The sequence below is a fragment of the Molothrus aeneus genome, chromosome Z (genome assembly GCF_037042795.1).
Source record: "Molothrus aeneus isolate 106 chromosome Z, BPBGC_Maene_1.0, whole genome shotgun sequence".
Classification (NCBI taxonomy): Eukaryota; Metazoa; Chordata; class Aves; order Passeriformes; family Icteridae; genus Molothrus; species Molothrus aeneus.
In genome coordinates this window covers 62,162,162-62,183,923 of record NC_089680.1, presented here as the reverse complement: position 1 = coordinate 62,183,923, position 21,762 = coordinate 62,162,162, and the positions used below count along the sequence as shown (strand labels likewise).

The window sequence follows — 21,762 nt, the reverse complement described above, 5'->3', positions numbered from 1 at the left end:
GGGGGCGGCCGGGGCGGGGCCCCGCGGGCCGCAGCGCCAATGGGGGCGCAGCCGCGGTGGCACCGCCCAGCGCGGGCGGGCCGGGGAGCAGTTCCGGGGCACGCGGCGCCGGCCCGCGATGAGCTCGGAGCGGGGGAACGTGTCCCGCACGCGGCCCCAGCGCCACCAGAACGCGCGCGCCTTCAAGAACGACAAGTACGACACCAGCGCCCGGTGCAAGGTAGGCGGGGGCGGGCCCGGGGCAAAGCAGTTGGGGGCGGGCCCGGGCCCGGGGCAAAGCAGTTGGGGGCGGGCCCGGGCCCGGGGCAAAGCAGTTGGGGGCGGGCCCGGGCCCGGGGCAAAGCAGTTGGGGGCGGGCCCGGGCCTGGGGCAAAGCAGTTGGGGGCGGGCCCGGGCGGGGACACGCGGGCCTGACCCGGCCTCAGAAGCCACCCCTCTGCAGGCGATGCAACGCTTGGGGCCGGAGCGCTGGGAACGACTTCTTACCGAAAGCGTGGGCAGGTCCCCCCACGGCCTCTGAAGCCATGCTTTGTCCCTGTGAGGTCTGGTGCCAGGTCCTGATAGGCTTCGGGATCGCAAAGGAAGTCACGCGGCGCTGGATGCCGAGGGACCGCTTCAGGGATGGAGATACCGCTGGCCCGGGTCCGCCCGCACCAGGCACAGTGCTGCTAAGAGAGAATCCTAACAAGACATTTCACACAGTTGTCACTGTAGGCAAATGTATAGTGTGAGACTTGAATCATACTCATGACATGAAAGGACCTTGTTAAGCCAAAGAAGTAGAAGAGGAAGACTGAAATAAAGCACATACATTTGTGCAGTGAGTGCAGCAATTGAATGTTCAATGACTTGTTATCCATATGAGTTCTTGAAAGGCGTTATCCATATGACTTCTTTTCTTTGGTCTTCTCAAAGTGTGTGACTATGTGGTCATAACTGAGAAGTCTTAATGTTTTGAGAGCTGCGTTTGAACAACTTTCCCCCATCCCACATAAATACCCAGCTTCAGTTGGCATACGTTTGAGATAACTTTCATGGGTGCTTTAATTTCTTTTTTAAAAAAGGGAGCTCTTTTGATTAGTTAGATAGAAAGGTGTGTTCAGCTTGTCTTGTCAGCTCTTTTGCTACAAAAGTTATCATCTTCACTCTGTTATTCCAAAAGACTGTTTTGTCTTTTTTGGTTCTAAGTAGGGAAGGGGAAACGGTCTACAATATATTCTTGAAATATGCTCTGTGCTTTTTAGTTTTGGTAACATAATATGTGGAAGGGGCTGAAGAACACGCGGTGTGTCTGAGCAGTAACACCACCAAAGTGGGATGTTTCATCTTGCAGGCTAAATCGAGAAAGTGACTAAGACAAAATGGAGAATGAACAATCTAGGAGAGTTTATCTGGTGCTATTGCTGTCATATCAATATCCCTTTAACTGAAACTGCCTGGGTTGTCGAAAAGAGCTGGGAGGAAGGGAACAAAGTAGTAAGTTAAAACCTTGGTGTCAAAGAGGGAGGTTTGGGTTTTTTGTGAGTTTGTTTTGGTTGGTTTTTGCAATGTTTTTTTTAGGACCGGTTCTGCAAGTTGAACTTGCAGGCTGCTTTCCTGGGATTCTAAGCAGTGACAGTATTATTTATTATATGAGTCACTGCATGACCTCTGATAGGAGAGTATTTTCTGTCTGGTGCAAACACACACACACACAAATGTTGTAGAGAGCTGGTCTATCAAAAAAGTTTTCAAAGAGAAACTGAATTCTGGTATCTGTTTTGTAACTGAAGCAATCACTTTAATACACACATGACTATTTTTCTGTTTTTCTTCCCTTTGAAAATAATTAATATCCTATAGAACTCGCTACACAATGTCATGCACTCAAGAAAATATTTTTTTAATGTGGCCAAGGTTAGCTGTGGACATCAACTTGTCTTTTTTTTCTTTCCATGTAAAGCAAATTATTTCTTTTCTCTCTGTTCCTGCTGGTTTATGGAGAGGGCTGAGTGTGTGGAAGTAGCATCCTGAAGAATGTGCATTGTATTCTGGGGTTAGGTATGTTTGGTAAGGGGAAAGGATACGTTCCTTTTTCTTAGGGCATCCTGTCATGTACAAATTCAAGTCCTAAGGTACTGCTGTGTTTTAGGAATTATATTCCCCAGTGTAGTGTTGTAACTGAAACACTAAACCATGCACCACTCACTCACCCCTCCTCCTACCTCTCTCCCTGCATAGCCCTGGAGAAGAGAATTGGAGGCACAAAAGGCAAGGATCACAGGTTCAGATAAGGACAGTTTACTGGAAACAGCAAATGAAATAAGAAAACAGTCACAGCAATCATGTAGAAGAGATGATTCACACGCAGGCATTCACTATGTGGGACCTCTGGCAGTACCAGACCACACCATGCTATGTGACCTGGAAGGGACCCTTCCCTCCACTCCTGCAAAATAATGTCAGGTGGTATGGAATAACCTTAGTGTCCTAGCCTGGAAAAATTAACCCTGGCTTGGCCAGAACCAGGCCAGGGATACACAGGGGTCAGTATAATGATGCTAGCCCCATTTTGCTGTTTTAAAGAAGTTAGACTAGCAAAGATTAAGTGGTGATTAATGTCATAGTTTAGATATGGACTATGCTGAATGATGACGGTTTTGCATCTGTATCTTTTGCAGTCCTGGATGATCAGATATGTCATGGATGTTCAAGGTGTGATGAGGAAAAGGAAGAAATCATAGAAAGTCTGTCATAGGGACTGATAAAGGAGTGGACCATACTCCTTTCTATCTCTCATTAGCTCAGTAGATCAAAAGAATGCTTAAAGCTTCTCAAAGAAAATGGATCTCCTGAAAATCGCTGTTAAACATAATGGGGGGGTTTGTGTTTAGCCTGTCTTCTGTTGTACACTGTCCAATGCAATGCTATCTTGAAAGGCTACAAAATGCTTATCAGCTTAAAATTTGGATCCTGCTGCAATTGTACACTGCATTAGCAATGTTGAGTATTTACCAGAGTAGCTTCAGGTTGTACAGTGGGTGGAGTTGAGGTAGTTAAGTATGGTGTTATTGCTATTTCTTTCAGTGAAGCAGTATCTGTAGAGGAAATTGATCTAATAGGATTTTGACTTTTCTCTGCTGGCAGTCATTATCCGCTTGTTTTTTTGTTTTGTTTTTTTGAAATGTTTCGTGCTTTTTGTCCGACACTGACTGTGTCATCCATTTTCTAATCTTAGAGGCCACAGATCTGATTACTTGAGAACATGCTAGAAGATCCACCTGTCTTTCCTCTAATGATCAGTCTTTACTACAGCATTACTACAGAATTGCTCTTGAGGCTTGTTGAGGTGAAACATCCTTGCAACAAAGTACACTGCCTCTCTACTGTATTTGGGAAACAGCTACAACAGTGCTGGAAAAGTGTGCATCTTAGGATGACCTGAAGAAGGAAGCCAGGACAGGGTAAGACACTGTCTTGTTAGTTACTGAATCTTGGAATTTGTTTATTGGTGTTTGCATTACATGGTATATTCCAGAATAGCTCTTTGCAGCACCAAGCTGAGGAATATACATTATGTTATATGAATATACATTTTATGTAAAGTATATTACATAAGTCATCATGAAAACTGCAGTAGTTCTAGAAATGAAAGCAAATATTTAATGAGAACATTTAGAATTCTGTTGTAGTAAGATGGTAAACCACAAAGTGATTCGTATTTACACTCAAAGGACTGATTTGTTTCTCATTTCGTTCCTTTCATTAAGATGATAATTCATGTTTCCCTAAATTTCAGGGCTTATTACCTTTGAACTTCAGCTTTACCATAGTGTTAATGTCAGTTACTTTTTCAGCCAGGTGCATGGATAAATCACTTGTTTTAGTTGAAACACTGGTTTAGACTATGGGAAAGCACTAGGTAGAGAGCAGCTGAATGTAGAGCTTAAATGCTGAGTCAGTAATCGTATTTTGAAATGCAGAAAGGAGATAGAGATAAACCAGTGGCAACTGGAATTGTTAGATAACCATATTGCAGTTTTTTAGATAACGTTCTTGCTGCAGCGTAGAGTAGCTTGGTAGGCTGAAGTCTACTCTCTAACCACTCCTTTTACTCTGGGTTCAGAAGTACACTCAGTCTTGGGTTTAGCCTTTCATGTAGGGAGAATAGGAACAAATATAATATCTGCTCTGGACTCTAACCCAAGTCTGGAGGTGGGGCAGAGAGTGAGAGTGGGTAGGTGCTGGAGGTGTGTCTGGTGTGTGTGTATGTGTCTTTGTGTATTTTCCATTCTTTCTGGGGGAGATGATGAGAGTCCTTCCAGTGCTCTCTTAAATGCTATATGTATATGTTGCTTAAGTTTTGAAATACACTTGATGAGAAAACATCTCTAGAAAAAGGATTTTCAAGTAATGCTGATACAATATGGGAGCAAGTGAAGCTCTGTGGGGGACAATTTTAGCCTGTGTAATGTGTACTGGAACCCTGAAATCTGGCATCTGGTGGCTCAGTTTCACATATGTCAGTCTGCAGTGACCTGCTTTAACTGCTTAGTAGTCATGTGCTGGAGGTCCTGTGGAGTTTCATTTTTTTGATAAGTTCATTTGTTCAGAAATCCTGCATTCACCCTTGTGCTGCATTCAGCCTTGCTGGTTGAAGCAGTGCCACCTGTGTTTCTGACAAGGAAGTTTATGGGTAGCATTAACATTACACTCAGTTACAGCAGAATGGACCACTGATATGTGCTTAGTAGAAGGAATCTGCTTTCAGTAGAGGAAATCAAAATATCCATAGGTTCATACATAATTAGAAGCTTACAAACAGATGGTGAAGCTTCTTTGAAGCCCTGTCATTACATCCTACCTGTGAGAGCTTTAATGCTAGTTTTAGCTAGGGATTATTTTGTGTGCCAAGTTAGTAGGTGTAGGTGCATTCATTTACTTTAATACATTCTAAACTGCTTTTGGCAGGTTGTTAGGTGATTTAATATTAGGTTATGTGATCAGAGGATGTTGATTCGTTAATGTACAACTGAATGTGCTTATAGTGTGCACATGGAGCATTTTGTGGCATCATACCTTAAGGCTGCTTAGGGATGTCTGTATTACATAACTCTAATTTCCCTGGAGAATGTGTAGATGTACCACAAGCACTGGATGAGTTGCACTTTTCCTTGGAGCAAAGTATGCTAAAGAAAAGAGAGAGCTATTAACTAAAACAGGGAAATGAGCATAAAGAAAACCCCAGAGAAACTGCTGCAACATAAACATAATCTATCATGTTGGAGTAGTTTTCACACCAAGAAATTAATTTTACACCAAGAAATTAATTTCAAACACTACCTCCTGTTTATGTGTGAGGCCCTGACTACCTGCATAAAAGCTGGGTAGAAAAGTTGGAAAAGAATAATGAAGTTTACTAGCTTTTTTCAGGGTTTTGTGTGGGCTGTTGGGTTTTTTAATACCCTCAAGGAAAAGCAAGCTATTAAATGGGCAAAAGGAAAAAAGTATGAGTTTGTGAAAGTTGAAACAATATACAAAATATATTAAAAAGTAAATATTAATTGGAAAAGTAAGCACCAGAGGAGTTTATTTGACTTCCCCGTTCTGACCGGGAACTGAGAAACAAGGAAATTTGTCTTCAGGTTTATTATGAGAACTTCTCTCACATGCTTTTTTAGCATTTTCAAAAATCTGAAAAAACAGGCTATTCAAATTTTTAATTAGGAACATCTTTCTTTACTTCTTCAAGTCTCCATTGCTTTTGAAAGTGGTGTGTTATGGGTTATTTTGATCAGGGGAGATGCTGAATGAAGTGTAAAAAAACACAGTAAATTAACAATTTATTTTAGTAATGGTAGCATATAAATACCATGCCTTTTTTTCTGAGCAAAATAAACCTAAAAGATAAACACAAGTTAAACTTTCTAACTGCTTTCTTTACATCAATCCATCATTCTCTATTGACTTTCTAAACCAACTGCCTGGTAGGGTTGTAAAGTCTTAGTGGCTCTTGTATTCAGATGTGCTGAGCCAATGATTAATTACAACTTAATTTTGATGCCCCATACTTGAGGCATCAAAATTCAGTAAAAAATACAGGAAATTGCTGAAAAAGGGGAAGATGCTCTATGTGTGCCCCTTAGAAGGAGGAAGTTAGAAGTTAAAGCTGTTGTCTTTCTTCCAGTTTGTGACCTTCTGAGCAGATGCAATTTTAATAGCTGCATAAGATTTGTGCTATTACCATGTTGAAACTTCCAGGCATCTTTATGCCTGGATCAGGATACTTAAAGTGATTTTTGATGCACATAAATGTGATGACAGAATCATATAATGTTTGGGTTGAAAGGCACCTTAAAGATCATCTAGTTGCAAACCCCCCGTCGTGAGCAGAGACACCTCCTTCTAGACCAGGTTACTCAGAGCCCCATCCAGCCTGGCCTTGAACACTGCCAAGGGTGGGACATCCACAGCTTCAGTGGGGAAACTGTTCCAGTGCCTCACCACCCACACAGTAAAGACTTTTTTCCTAAGATCTGGTCTAAACCTATAATCTTTCATTTTGAAGCCATTCCCCCTTGGCCTGTGACTACATCTTTTTGTAAAAGTCCCTCTCCAGCTATCTCGTAGCCCCCTTCTGGTACTGGGAGGTGCTCTAAGGTCTTCCCAGAGCCTTCTCCAGGCTAAACAGCCCCAAGTCTCAGCTTGCCTTCATAGGAAAGGTGCTCTAGTCTTCTGCTAGGAAGGGTGGTCTACTTAGTGGCCCTTCTTTGGACTTGGTCTGATAAATCCATGTCTTTCTTATGTTGTCTCATCATCCAGATCTGAATGCTTATGTGGTATCTCACAAGAGCAGTGTGAAGGGGCAGAATCCCCTCCCTTGCACTGCTGGCCAGATTTATGGGCTGCAAGCTGCCAATTCATGTTGAGCTTCTCATCTGCCAACAGCCACAAAGTCCTTCTTCTCAGAGTACTGCTGTCCATTCTCCACCCACCTTGTATTTGTGCTTGGGATTGCCACAATCCTTGTGCAGGACCTTGCACTTGGCCTTGTTGAACATCATGAGATTTGTACAGGTTCAACTCTCAGACCTGTCTAGGTCCCTCTGTATGGCATCCCTTCCCTCCAGTGTGTTGATCACATCATACAGGTTGGTGTCATGGGCAAACTTGCTGAGGGTACACTCAATTCCACTGTGCAAATGCCTTCTACGTGTCCGGGGAAAACAGGTTTTCTGCCTTCTGAATCCCCCCTGAGAGGACCCACATTTTCCCAAGTCTATCTTTGATCACTGACATACCTAAAGAACCTTTTTTTTCTTACCCTTGACATCCTTTGCTGGATTTATTTCTGCCCATACTTTAGCTTTCCTAACCATCTCCTTGCCTCGATTTCTGTGTATTCCTTCCAGACTACTTTCCCCTGCTTACACCCTCTGTAAGCTAGCTGTTTAAGTTTCTCTAAGAGCTCTTTGTCCACCCACGCAGGCATCTCAGTTTTCTGTCTTGATTTCCTCTTTGTAGGGATGCATTGCAATTGAACCTGAAGGAGACAACTCTTCAGTATCATCCAGCTCTTTTGGGCCACTCTTCCCTCCACAGTTCTGTCCCATGGCATTCTACTAAGGAGAGCCTTGAAGATGCCAAAGTCTGTTCTCTTGTGGTCCAGGGCAGTGATCTTCTTCCCGAGCTCCTCGCTGCCCCAAGGTCCTTAAAATCCACTGCTTCATGGTCACTGCAGCCCAGGCTGCCCTCGAGCTTCACGTTCACCAGCTCCTCCTTGTTGGTGAGAACAGGGTCCAGCACAGCACCTCTGCTTGTTGGCTCCTCTCTCACTTGGAGAAGACAGTTGTCATCAGTGTATGTGAGGAACCTCTTAGATTGCCTGTGCCCTGCTGTACTGTCCCTTCATCTTTGGCATCTTCAGCTTTTGGGATGGTCAGTGTTTCGGTTTGATTGGAAAAAGAAGAAAAAAGAAACTCGTCCCTGTGTGATCGTTGTGTATTTTGGAGCCAGATGATGAGAGTGTTGGGGTGGGGAAGAGCTTTATAAATCTCCATGAACAGTAACTATGTATATTTCCTTGTTCCATAGCAAATATTAAGCAGAATTTTTAATATGCTGCCTGTTTGATGAACTTTGGATTTGCTTCAGGTGAGAGGTTTCTGAAGTATTTTCTGATCATTCTTCAGGGTGTGCAGTCCTGAATACAGGCTCTTGCATTCCAGGAGCTTTAGGCTTTGCTGGGCCTGCGCCTGGCCTGGATCACTCTATGACACAGCTCCCAGCCCCAGCTGTGATGTCAGGATGTGTTAAGGGAAAATACATTATTTTCATCCAGGAAGCTAACTGCTTCTTTGGAAGAACAGCCATCTCCCTTCAGCTTAAGCTTCTGCAGTCTTTTGACTTTCGCTGGATTCTGCCTTAGCAAAACTAAAACCAGCTGGTAACAATAAATGTATCCCTACCTGGAAAAACAAATTACAGTGTATCTTACTGGCCTCCTGCATTACCAGTCACTGCAGGTCAGGGGAGTGAGGGGGAGCGCTGGGAAGTTCATGTTAGTTTGCACGTTGTGGGGAGGTTGTGGGCTCTAGTTCTTGGAGCCTTGCTTCGTGCTGGTCAGGTGCTGAAAACAAGGCTTGTCTTTGAACTGCATGAATTTTGAAAGACTGAACACAGGCACTGCTCACAGCAGTTTGAATTGCAAGATATTGAATTGTGAGATATTAAATTGCCTTTAACAGATATCTACTGGGAACTTACTGATGATTTTTTTTCTCTCAGAAATTTTGCACGTTAAGCAATTGTTGGTATTTTTTGGAAAATATATCCATAATGCATCAGAACCACAGCTTTCTGTATTCAAAATTCAAGCAGTATGCAAAACCTTGTTTGGTTGGCTTCTTAATATGCCAAATGTCTATATTTGATCATTTAGAAAATAATTTTCTTTTAACTGAAGCAGCCAGAAAGCACCACACATTCAGTTAACCACACCACAGGAAAACTCATATTGAATGAGCAAGTTTAATAAAAAAGGAGACAATGGAACGTAAGTCACAGAGTATAGTTTCACTTGAAAATAGCATCTCCACTGCCATTTTTTTTTTTTAATAGAATAAGATACTGAGTTTTTAAAGCTTGTCTTGTTTTTTTGGTCTTATGTATTGAAGTAGAGCTTTGTGGAGTAGTAAGAAACTCTTGTGAGTCATAAAAGCAGGAAATTACTTCAGAAGATGCTGTATTCATAGAATAATTTTTTTTCAGTTTATTTGTGAAAGAGTAACATCAATTGAAGTCCAGATTAATGCAGAATCACTCCTTTTAGGTATGCTAAGAAGTAGATGTGGTTTAAACAATTTTAATTGTTTAACAATGTTGATGTGATAGCCATTTTTAAACTATCTTTAAAAATATATTTTTTATTATATGAGGTTTTTAACCCTGAAATTTCTAGTTTTAAATTTCTCAATTAATATGAACACCCATATGATAGACAACATTAGTGCTGGCATTTTTAAATAGAGAAGAAATAAAATTGGATTGAGCTTACAACAACATAGCTTGTTATTTAAGGTAAAAGTGATTTGGTACCATTTCCCATCTCAGAATAACTTCTCTTGTGCAAATACTACTAGCCAGTTGACATTTTATATTTCTAAGAAAGCTAAACACAAAATGTTATAGGAGATATTAAGGTAAATTTTTCATTGTCTCAAAAATATACCATGGTTTAAATTACCGTTTAAAATAAAATTATCTTAGATGCAGAGAGCAAAAATATTTTTCATAAAGGAAGGCTAGGATTAAGAGAGATTGAATAATTTGACTGCAAGTAGTGTGTGGATTCTACTTTGTTGTTATCTGAGGAAAAATCCTGAGACTACTTAAACTATGTAGTATAATGATAGCTTGAACAATAAGTTAAGTGCTATGTCTTGTAAGTTGTCTTCTTTGGACAAAAGCTGTGTATTTCAGGGCTTATTTCTTCTTTTATCCATTTTGTAAAATTTCTAGAGATGAAAAGAATTAAATACCTACAATATTAAATTCTCAGCAATATAATAACAGTAAGAAGTATGACTGTTAAGATAATTAAAATAATAATAATAATCATCATCATCATCTATTCTTTAATTTCAAGGTATCCTTTCCATTGAAGAAAATCTGTAGGCAAATGTATATGAAAAGCTTGTTATTAATACCAAGCAAACATGTTTATAGTACTGTATTAATTGTAAGATGGGTAAAATGCTTTCTAAGCAAGATTTTACTCTTTACAGCAGGAAGTCATCAATGTATTTTTTTTACTTATTTAGAAAATAAATGCTAAGCTTCATGATGGAGTGTGTCAGCATTGCAAAAGCATCTTGGAGTGGCGAGTAAAATTCAGAAAGTACAAGCTACTGACAAAACCTAAAAAATGGTGAGTAAATATTTTTTGTTAATTGTTGGTATGTAGTTTGTGAGCTTTTGGGAAATATTCTGGCTTTGGAAACTCAGAAGAAGAAGCTGCTATTATGCAATATTTTTAAAATGTGTAGTCTGAAATGACAACATATAGGCATTGTTAATTTTCCAATTCTTAAGTCTTTTGTTGTAAACTTCTGAAAAGAAGACACAGAGGAAGAGCAACTGCTTCCCTCTTTGCTGTTAAATCTGGTTGAACTGTGGACCTGTAGGTTTCTCTAGGTTTCCAAGACTGTCAGTGTCCTCCTGAACAAAAAGTCCTACCTAACCATGTTGTAACACAATTTTCTAAGGTCTTGTTTCACATCTGTATTAGAGGGATCTTTACATCTCTTGACTTCTGTACTTTGCCAATGTTTGCAATACATGCATTTCATTACCTTTTAGCATGTTTTCTCTTTTTCTGTAAGAAACTATAATCCTAAGTAGCAAATGTTGGCATTGTTTGCATAGAGTTCTGTATTGCTTGTTTTTGTGTAACTCTGTGACAAAGATGATAAATACTCTAACCTATCACAAACATGTAATTATTTTAGTTTTCTGAAGGAGATGCTCTCTGCTTCCTTCTTATTTGCTCCGTTGCAGAGGTCCTTACCTCCTGTGGTAGCAGACACAGCCAGTGTCTGAAACATTTTCATTGCTGAACCATAGAACTCAGAGAAACCACAGCTGGGCTGTGAGCACAATGCAGCCAGGTTTGTCACAGTAGCTTGTATTTTGGTATTAACCAAAATACAAGTAACCAGTTTCACCCTTTCATGTAAAGAATAAATGATTAGGTAGAAGGCTTGCTGAATAAAAAATAAGAATTCTATGTTCTGTGCACCACAGATGAAGTTGAGTTTTCCGCTTTTTCTCAAATAACTATGTTATTTGTACATCCTGTTTTGTTTTTTTTTTCCCAAAGGGAGGAGAGCAGGCAAAAACCCCATGTAAATCAGGGAAGCATTGGATAGCTTCTTAATTGTTCTAAACAACTGTTTAAACAACTGCTTTAAAGAACTGTTCTAAATGTTCTAAAGTGACATTTTAGAACAGCAGCTTATAAAAGAATATGTGATGTTCTCTCTCATATTTTTGAATGAAGAAGTTGTTCCTCAGAGCATTCTAGCTTCACTGATGATGATTTCTATGCCACCAGTACAATGGCTGGGTGAGCCATTGTTCTGCAAGGACAAGACAAGGAAAATTTTCCACATATGAAGCTTCTGGGTGAAGTAAAAGCGTAATAGACATTAAAAATGTCATATTTTTTAAAAAAAGGAATCTTTATATTGAAAAAGATGGGGATGGAGGACTTCCCTGTACCTCAATTAATACTTCAATTATTTTTAGTTTTGTAACATCTTTAAAATTATGAGTCTTAGTACAACCACAAGTATTCCCTACTTTACTTCTGAGTGTTTAATTATTAGAAGTCAAACTATTTTTTAAAAAATATATAGATTTGCCTTGCATTGGTATTGCCTCTGTTTAGTATGACATGTCTGGGAAGAGCTTTTGAGGCATTAAAAATTACTGTCAAGAGATCAGCATTATATGGGGTATATTGTTCCAGTTATGTTCTCCAGATATACAAGGCTATAGAAATGTCAGCTGAATGTTAAGCCATAGAATTTTGGAAATTACAAAATCCACAGAATATTATCACATTTTGAAAAAGAATAGCCCAAGCCCTCTACCTTATTAGCTTGGGTTTGTTGAGAATACTATTCCATGCAGGCTTGTGTTCATAGAAAACAAAGTCTAGCACTGACTCAGTTCATACTCTGAGAAGTTCAAGAGGAAGTCATTTCAGTGTTTCAGCTGAAAGCTTTTTATTTGTAAAGTCAATGTACTTTTTTATGCCATATGCTGCTTTTATCATTAAAATGGAAGTTGTGCAATTTTAAATTAAAAACTGCCTACTGAAATGAACGGAAATGTTTATTCTGTCAACTTAAATATAAAATTCTTTATTTAATGTTTCTTTTTCAATACTTGTTTTATTAATTTTTCCTGAGGAAAGTAAGGGAGAAGGGTGAATGGCAATGATTTTCATTCTGCTACTTGATAAAACATTGAGTGTTTAATTTGAAATCAGCTGAAGATGTGTTGTTCCTCTTTTGTGAGTGTTTGTTCCTCTTTTGTACATTGTATTTGAATGCAGAATGTTTAGTAAGTGTCCACAATATTTTTGAATCATATTTTCTTTCTCTTCACAGTGTGAAATGCCTCCAGAAGACTGTAAAAGATCCTTATCATATTATTTGTCGACCATGTGCTGGTAAACTAGAAATTTGTGCTAAGTGTGGGAAACAAGAAGAAATAGTGATTCCGTAAGTAGCTAATAGTTTCAGTCCTGTACTGGTAATTCCCCTTGTAATAAGCCTCGTTTGGAAACTGCCAAGAAGCTGTCATAATTTATTCCATATTCTCAATTATCCCAACATGAATCAGTAGGAGTCATTTTCCTCACTTTCTTCAGAAGCAACTGGGGGTAAAATGCTTATTGATGTTAGTGAGGCTGAGACAACAAAAGTCCTACTTGGATAAGACATTTTAGCACCAATGGGTAAATTGTATTTCTTCTTAACAAAGCACTTCAAAATGGGTTTTGATGTAGAGCATCATAAAATATGCACAATCCACTTTACTGTTTGCATTTTGTCTGCCACTGGATGATTCAGTTACTAGTGAACAGAAGAACTAAACAAGGACTGATATTAAGCACAGTTACCATAGTACATTTAGCAGGCTTTTGGCTTTTTTTACTGGTGCTCTCTATTGAGCATGATATGTAAAACATTAATTTACTAGTTTGTGACAACAATCCAGCAGTTGCTTACTTGGTCAAGCTGTTCAAATATTTACTTTTCTTTCTTTGCAGTCTCTTCTGTACTAAATACTGTTTTATGCATACTTTACTGTGTTTTATATCCTTCTTATTTAGTGTGAAGTAACTTTAGGGACTTTTATTGCCCCTCTCCTCCTTCTTCCCACCTCCTGCCATCTTCCATCCTACATTGGGATGGAATGCCAGGAGGATATTCTATCCTCCATCCCATTCTTGTTGAGATTCCAGAAGTGGGTGCTGATAATATCCCTCTTGCTTTCTACAGGATTGATAAAGGACAAGACAGAACTGACAGTGAGACTTCTAAAAATGGCCAAGAGAGCAGTAAATTGAAGGAAGAGATGGATTTTGATACAAATTTCAGTAGTGCAGACAGTGATGAAGATTCTGATGTGCTTGAAGAACAATTTAAAAGTATGAATTTTGAAAAAACAGAGATCTAAAAGGCTGTGTTTATGCAAGAGTTTATATGCCATCAAATATGGTAAACCAGTGCTTACCCTTAAACTGCTCCAAACCCTGATTAGACATCTAAGGTCCTTGTATGTTAATTTTGGCATTGTGTATGATGATGCGTGTGGGGATTTGTATTAATACACATTTTTATGTATTAGGAACAGAATTTCTTTGAAAATATTCAGAAAATATTCAATATTCTATCTCTAAGCATAGTTATTTATTTCATACATATAACAACTTCCTGTTTTTATGGAATAAAGTCTCTTTGTGTAATTGTTCAAAATTCAGTATTATGTAACCGTCGGAAGTGTTATTGCTACCTGGAAACCTGCCTGAAAATCTAGAGTAAACACAGATAGGAAGAGCTAAAGCAGCTATAGTGGTTTTCTGAAGGAAGAACTTGCAGCATGCTGTCAATGAGTTTCCAAATGGGGTCTTACCCTAGGCCAAAGGTTTTGTTCATTTTTTTTCCCCACAAAAAAGAAACAAGTGTATACATGCCATCACCAGTACAGTTCATGGACAGTTAAAGCTTATTTACCATGTATAAGTGTGCATTACAGATTTGTGACCTTGTTGCTACCAATATTTGGTAAAGAAGAAACCTGCAGACTTTAGAATTTCTCATCGCACTTTTGTTTCATTTTCAGAATTCAGAGATTCATCTGCTTCTGATGTAGTTTTCTCTGATATGAAAAGACTTGCATAGTGGAGTGATGCATATAAAGTTACTCCCTTCCCAGTTTCTATTCCAGTGTTGATTAAGCTGTACAAAGAACTTAACTGAAGTTGCAGTAACTGTCTTTACAGGATTTAGGATGGTTTGATTTCTTTTGTCTTCCTGCTCTTTACATGTAACTAACAGTATATATATACATTAACCTATGACAATATGCTCTGCCACATCTGCTTTGGTGCTTTGCCTGATTTGCAATAGTGAGCATAGAAAAACTTGATTCTCAAACTACATTTTTCAAATGCTCTGTGAGGAAGTTCAGCTCTGAGGTTGCTGCCCATCCTTGCCTTGGAATGAAGGAAATACTGAAACTTGATTCTTTGGGTACAGATAAACACCTGATGTCTGTCCTGTCAAGCTGGAAAACACCAAGAAGTGTTCAGTGGCAGAAAAGGAGTTGTCAGGTGTGTTCAGAAGTGTTGAATCTGAAGGTTTTCTGGAGGTTTCACTGACAGACAAGTCCTCCCAACAGGACAGCAATGACATCTGACTTAGTGTCACATCTGTTGTCCTGCCCATTGACGTCAACAATGGCAGAGTAAACAAGGAATATCCCATGCACATACTGCAGATGACCAGGTAGGAGGGTGCATGGAAGGAAGTTAATAAGTAATCTGGATTTAGCTTCAGAAAGGGTCTCTCTGGAGGGACAACCAAAAGTGAATTTGGCTTTTGAAAGTGCCATATGTATGGGAAATGTTCATCCAGTTGGAAAAAATTATAATGGCCTTGTTCTTTGTTTAAAGGTGAGAGGAAATCCTGGAATGGTAGGAAAGCATGTGATGGAACTGGCAGAAGCTGTATAATGAGAAAATAAGGGGAAGAATTCTCTTCTCATAGTGGTGACACAACCTGTCAGTACCAGGAGTGAGCAGAGTGACAGAGATAAACAATGTATTGCAACAGTGCAAAAATGTTTGTACGATGAGAAAGTCCTGTGAAATCTTCATGTCACACTCCTGATGCTCTGTTCAGAGCTGGTACTATAGCTGATGAAACAGTGCTGTGGGTGAGCACAGCTGCAGTGGTGGCTGGCTGGTGTTAGTCCAGCCTGTCTGCAGACAGTTTTGGTTCTGGCAAGCCTTCTGTCTTTGGTTGTAGCTGTGGCTGAAGGATATACTGCTGGAAATCATCTCTGCAACACCATTTAACATGGTGGTTGTGAGTCAGCTTATAAAATGGCAGCTTTGCAGGGGAAAAGGAGTTTGCATTTTAGTGAAGATTAGGATATATTTGGAACTGCATTAAGCTATTATAACTCATGCTATAAGAGTTCTGGGTATCAGGGGTTTGGTTTTGTCTCTTTTTGAGGAACTTATTGAACAGAGGATAATGCAGGAGTAGGACCCCTTTAAATGCTGATCTTCAGTATAATCATATAGAAATGAGAATTTTTTTTAAAAGGTGATCAAAAGTCATCAAATATTTTTGAGATCTTCAGGGTAGTCATCTAGATGGAATGATTTTTAGTTTTTAATTGAGATTTTGAAACCTTGTTGCCTATTCTTTCACAAATAATAATGAATTTGTGTCTATAAACATAAGAGGAAATGAAAAATACCACAGTGCCTGCAGGATACTGAGATGCAGTTTAAACAGTGTGACTGATCGGAGGTTCCAGGATTTGTCTGGACCTTGCAGTGCCTCACCAGGTACCATTACTGAAGAAGAAAATGATAGATGTTAATTAGTCATCTGAAGAATACTTGATGCATCACTAATGATGCAGTGATGTCGCTGACGGCTGAGTTCCTGTTACCAGGTTGCTCTTAGGAGTGTCATTTGCCATGACTCAACACTGAAGTAATTAATTAGGTAGTGGACTGCCAGTATGTGTGAGGCAGGCATGCCAGATGATTCTTACTCCACAAGGGGAAATGCTCATCATAGCTGGAGCTTCCAGAATTCAACATGCTTGACTTGCACACATTTCTGGGAACTAAATTCCTATGGATAAGGATTTCTTGAGACAACCTGGATTCATTGCAGAATGATGAGAGCCTGATGTGGACATAGTGCTACATTCTAGAATAATTCCTTAACAATCTATTCTGTCAAAGTTCACAGGCATCTGTGAGACATCCTATCATCAAATGTTTTGCAGGATAAAGTAATGCAAAAAACATTGCCCCGTGATTTTACTTCCAGTTTTGCATGGGCTGAGCTCTTCTATTCTTGTCATGGATACTGGTTAATCTGTACTCCTACAAAATACTGTAATAATACCAGCCTCTGAAGGTTTATAGAACTACCAGTTAATTAAGAAAAGCACAGCTTGCTTTCTCCCTGTAATGGGCATGTACTTGAATGTTGAGATGTAAATCACAGCATTAGCAAGGAAAATAGAAGAAAATATAGCAGGTCATCAAATGTGAGCCACCTTGTAAACCTCTAGCCCTATAATTATGTATGTTTTCTTTGTTCAGGAGTTCTCATAAGTAAATGTATGCTGGTAGAAAATGCAAAACTAAGTGATTATTGGAAGCATCAGCCTGACTTACAGAGTTAATGAGGAAAGCTTTACAAGTGACAGGGAGAGATGCTTTTCTTTATCAGATGTTTAGGGAGCTGCTCACGCAAACTGCTGGCATTAATTTCCTGCCTACATTTCATCTGAAAGCTAATACAATTCAAAACTCTTGGTGAAAAACAAGCCATGGACTCTGTATACGTTCTCATCACATACAGTGAGTTTGTAAAGTAGGATTCTTAAACTTTGAAATTGAAGTGAGATCTTTCTGTGGCTTGATAACACATTTGCAGACAAATTACCTGTAACAGACTAGAAATAAAATATTTGGCTTATTTCAAATAGAAGACTTTCCTGCTGGAGCCCCTAAAAATAGTTAAGATGAAGGCATATTAAAATTATCTCTTTTTTTCTGAGGCCAATAGGAAAACATCTATTTGTTAGGGGTAATACTCATAATTCAGTCATCAATAATAATTTGAGGACATGAAAACAAGAGCCAAAGGCTCCTGAAAGGAGAGATTTTATCTGAAGAATCTCTCCTTGCATTTGCCTCTGACATAACTTCAGAAACCCAAATTGAAGGGATCAGATGTATTCTTATAAGTGCTTTGAAAACAGCACTTAATAGTTTAATAATTTGCTTTTAAACTGCAACAGAGAATACTATGTTTTTATACAAAAAAACCAAAAAAGGTTTATGCCTGTTACTGAATGGCAGCACTCACTTGAAATCTCTCTTTTAAGGACACCTCGCATTTTTGGGCCTCAAGATAGTACTGTCTCTTCTTCTTGCACTTGACTTGCAGTTTCCCTAATCTTATGCGAGCAAATATGACACAGTGTGTCAAAACTATCTATGAAAAGTATCCATAGTTTAATTATTACTAAATGTATCAGCAGTGAAGCTTGTAACATTTGTTGAATAATATGTAGTTATAAAGCTACATGGGTAACCGCTAGATTTTTTTTTTTTTTCCTCCTGACTATTATGTTCCTTTTAGGGTTATTTAGTATTCTTTTCCCAGAGCCACTGCACTGTGGAAGTTTCTAGCTGCATCAGAGCTGTACAGCCTCTGACTGTCAGCAGCAATGGATTACTCCGTGTTATTCCCAGTAGAAGGAACAGAATTGATACCAGAACCGTAAAACAAACTGCTCTACCTTGTGGGTCCACCTTGGAGATGGACTATGTGAGCTTCATCAGACACAGGGGAAGATGGTAGATCAGCTTCTCAGAAAGAGCAACCCTGTAGCACCCACACTACCCAAACCTTGCCATGCAAACCCAATACAAAATACACTTATGAGGTGGATGTGAAGTGAAAGCCATGGGTCTTGGGGGGAAACGATTAAAAGGTGCTACAATATTTTTTATAGTATTAGAGAAATGCAGAATAATCCCAGAGCTTCCATATCCAAGGAAAAATAAGACCCATAAAACCTGACAACTTCTATTCTTTTAAGCAACAGCAGATTTACTATTACCTACATGACAAAGATTTTAAAAGTCTGTCTGGAAATGGCTAATATCTCATTCTTCACAGAAAATAACTCTTCAGTAGCAGCTTGGTCTTTCTGACAATAAGTTAGTGATAGAACCTTCCAGAATGAAGCAAGGTTGTACCTGCATTACTCAGAGAAAAGTCATAACGCAATCTTTATGTTATAAGACTGATCTTATGCTTTTAAAAGATCACAAGGAATTTTCCTAGAAAATACCTAGAAAGACTGAAGCTGTATTGCTATAATCTTTTCATTTTAGGAAATTGTTGCCTTAAGGTTTAAGCCATCCCAAAACTATGCAGGGACCGCAAGCTCCGAGCTATGGTTTTCACTGTGTTTCAGCAGGAAGTTTTTCTTTATTTCCAGTTCTTGAGGTGCATTTGGGTATTAGTAATTCTGACATTATGAACTCTTCCTTCAAGAAAGAATTGCATTTGGGATCACCACACCCAACTAGTTGCTTCTTTCTCATCCTCATCTCATGACTGCACCTAAGGTCTACGGCCACCAAGTACAGGTACTGGCTATGTTACTTCAGAAAATCACATTAGCAGCTGACTGGTTGTGAACATCCCTACCCTCCTACCCCCCCCGCAAAAAAACCAAAGCAAAAAAAAACCACCAAAGAGTCCTCCCCCAAATGAAACGAAACACAAAAATAAAACAAAAAAATCAAAACAAAAATGAGCAAAATAATAACAACAATATCCCCTGTCCCGTGCTGGAGCACTTACCCAGGACACTCAGAATGAGTCCTGTTGGGCATTCTTGTCCCTTGCCACTAAAGTGTGCCATTAATGAGAACAGAGTGTGTGGTTCTAAAGGAAGGGTAATGCATATGCTTTAGTCATGAAATGGAGAGAAGGGCCTCTGTCAAATATCTGACAGTGCCAAGCAGGGTTGTTCAGCCAAGTTTGTTCAAAATGCTGTTTAGAGGCAGAGGGTAGGGGGGAGGTGGTAAGAAGGGGAAGAGGGTGTGGCAGGAAACAACTTGTGAGTATGGAAGTACAGAAGTTCACACGGCCTGTACTTGCCTTTAAAAGACTGATTTGGATTAAGAATCCCACTCATAGAACTGAACACTAGACCTTCAAAGTGACAAAACACAGTTATCACTACTTTACCTTTGTAATTTGATACACTTTTTAGTGAGCTTTTGTTTGGGTTTTTTGTTTGGGTTTTTTTGAGGGGTTCAGGTGTTGTTTTGGTTTTCTTAACATTAAAGCATTTTACCATTAGTGACTCTGTTGAGTGTAGATCTTTTCTTCACAGAGCTACTGCTTAAGTAGCTCTGAGTTTTGTTAGTCTGCAACTGGGGAATGTGTTGTGGCTCAACCTGAGCCAGCAGTCAAGCCCCAGGTAGTGCTTACTCACTGCCCCACCTGCAGGACTGGGGAGAGAATCAGAAAGGGAAAGGCTAGAGAACTCTCTCATGGGCTGAGATACAGGCAGTTTGATACGAATGCAAAACTCACACACACAAGCAAAGCCAAGCAAAGAATTAATCGACTGCTTCTCACAGGCAGGCTGGTGTTCAGCCATCTCCAGGAGACCAGGGCCCCATGACACATGATGGTGACTTGGGAAGAAGAACACCATCACTCAAATGTCCCCCATTTCTCCTTCTTCCCTCCACTTTATATACTGAGGATGATGATCTGGAATATCCCTTTGGTCAGTTTGAGTCACCTGTTCTGGCTCTGTTTCTTCCCAGTCTCCATCATCCCTACCCTACCACTGGGGCAGCACAAAGAGCAGAAAAGGCCTTGGCTTTGTGTAACCTGTGCTCAGAAATAACAACCATCTCTGTATAATGAACCCTCTGTTCAGCACAAGACCAAAACAGCCCCATGACAGCCACCGTAAAGAAAATTAACTCTACCCCAGGTAGAGGGGTAACTCTACCTGGTTACCCCATCCTGATTAACCGGGACAGAATGTTGTGCTTGTGCTCCTTCTGGAAGGTAAATGATGTTAGAAGGGAGCTTGATTTACTGACCTTGAGTAAACTATACTGGTAGTTAAATATGTCTTCCCCAATTGATTTGAAATCAAGATAGCCCTGTCGGCTTCATGTTTGACATACTTCAATGAAAAATTTGGTTCGAGTTTTTTCATTTATATTTAGAAAACTGCTTTGCTGTGTCATTGTTCCCAAAGAGAAGGTTCCCAAAACTGTGTGACAGTTGTTGCTCCAGAGTATAATGCATACATAAATCATCTAAAGTAGATGCATGAAGTCACAGACTCCTTTTTTTATTTTTTTTTCCCCACTTAGTAAATGTTGAAGGAAGAAAGTGGAGCTGAAAAAACCCTGTATCCCTGTGTTTGCAAATTGGAGCATTTGTTTGTCAGTGCCAAAGTACAAGCTTTGTGTGGCTGCTTTTACGGATGTCCTCACGTTTCTCTCTCGAAAAAGCTACCTTGCAACACCAGGTGTCACTGTAGCAAAGTGAAAAAGTTTGCTCGCAAGTTAGCCGCTCGCTGCTCGGTGGTACACCAAGCTGGGCATCTCTGGGGGGCTTTGTTTTCATTCCTCTGAGCTGGCTGGCCAGCTGTTATCTCACAGGGATGCGGCCCCCCACCGGTCTGCGCGACCCAGACCATCTACACTTCTAGCCAGCTTCTGAGGGGAGGAGCACGGGATCAAGGGCAGACACCCGAGCCAGAAATCCTGCTTTTAATGTGAAGTTTGTTTGTAAGGAAAGCTTAAAAGGCTATACTTCCCAGCCTGGCAGCCTGGCTAACCCACCTGCAGCTGCTAGCACAAGTAGGCAAGTGCTGAGTTTCTAAAAGTCAGAGCTACAAACCTCATACTGTATGTTGACTTATTATAATGTGAATATTTAATTAATTAGAACATACACATGCAAATAAAAATAAAATCCACACCAACCAACCAACCAACCAACCAACCAACCAACCAACCAACCAACCAACCAACCAAGTGAATACTGCACAAACACATTAAATTACACTAATCAAAGGATTACACATAGTTAGATTAAGCTCAGCTCATTAATTTCCCCAGAAATCTTGGAGAACCTGGTGTAGAGTTGTCGGGAGAGAAAGAAACCTAAAAATGAAAACATACTGCCAGCACATCACATTTAACCAAGAACTATCATTTTCCACAGCAGCTTTTCAGGAGTAACCCTGAGTTGCTAGTTGAGAGGACATGGACGTGTGTGTCAGGACAACACAATTTTTAATTTTCTCTTTAGTTAGGGGAAAAAAAAAAGTGTAGGTAGAAAAGGAAAAGAGTTAGTCTGCCTTCCTGTTACGAATTCCTTCTCAAAAATC

The 21,762-nt window shown here is 39.7% G+C and overlaps 1 protein-coding gene across 1 annotated transcript; it reads left to right on the top strand.

Annotated features, from left to right (window-relative positions):
• Window positions 1-89: 89 nt before the first annotated feature.
• On the top strand, window positions 90-17,300 carry CZH9orf85 (chromosome Z C9orf85 homolog). Its single transcript, XM_066569722.1, has 4 exons — window positions 90-220; window positions 10,302-10,408; window positions 12,657-12,770; window positions 13,554-17,300. Exons 1-4 carry the CDS (start codon window positions 119-121, stop codon window positions 13,729-13,731), a joined length of 501 nt encoding a protein of 166 aa, XP_066425819.1. The 5' UTR covers window positions 90-118; the 3' UTR covers window positions 13,732-17,300.
• Window positions 17,301-21,762: the final 4,462 nt, after the last annotated feature.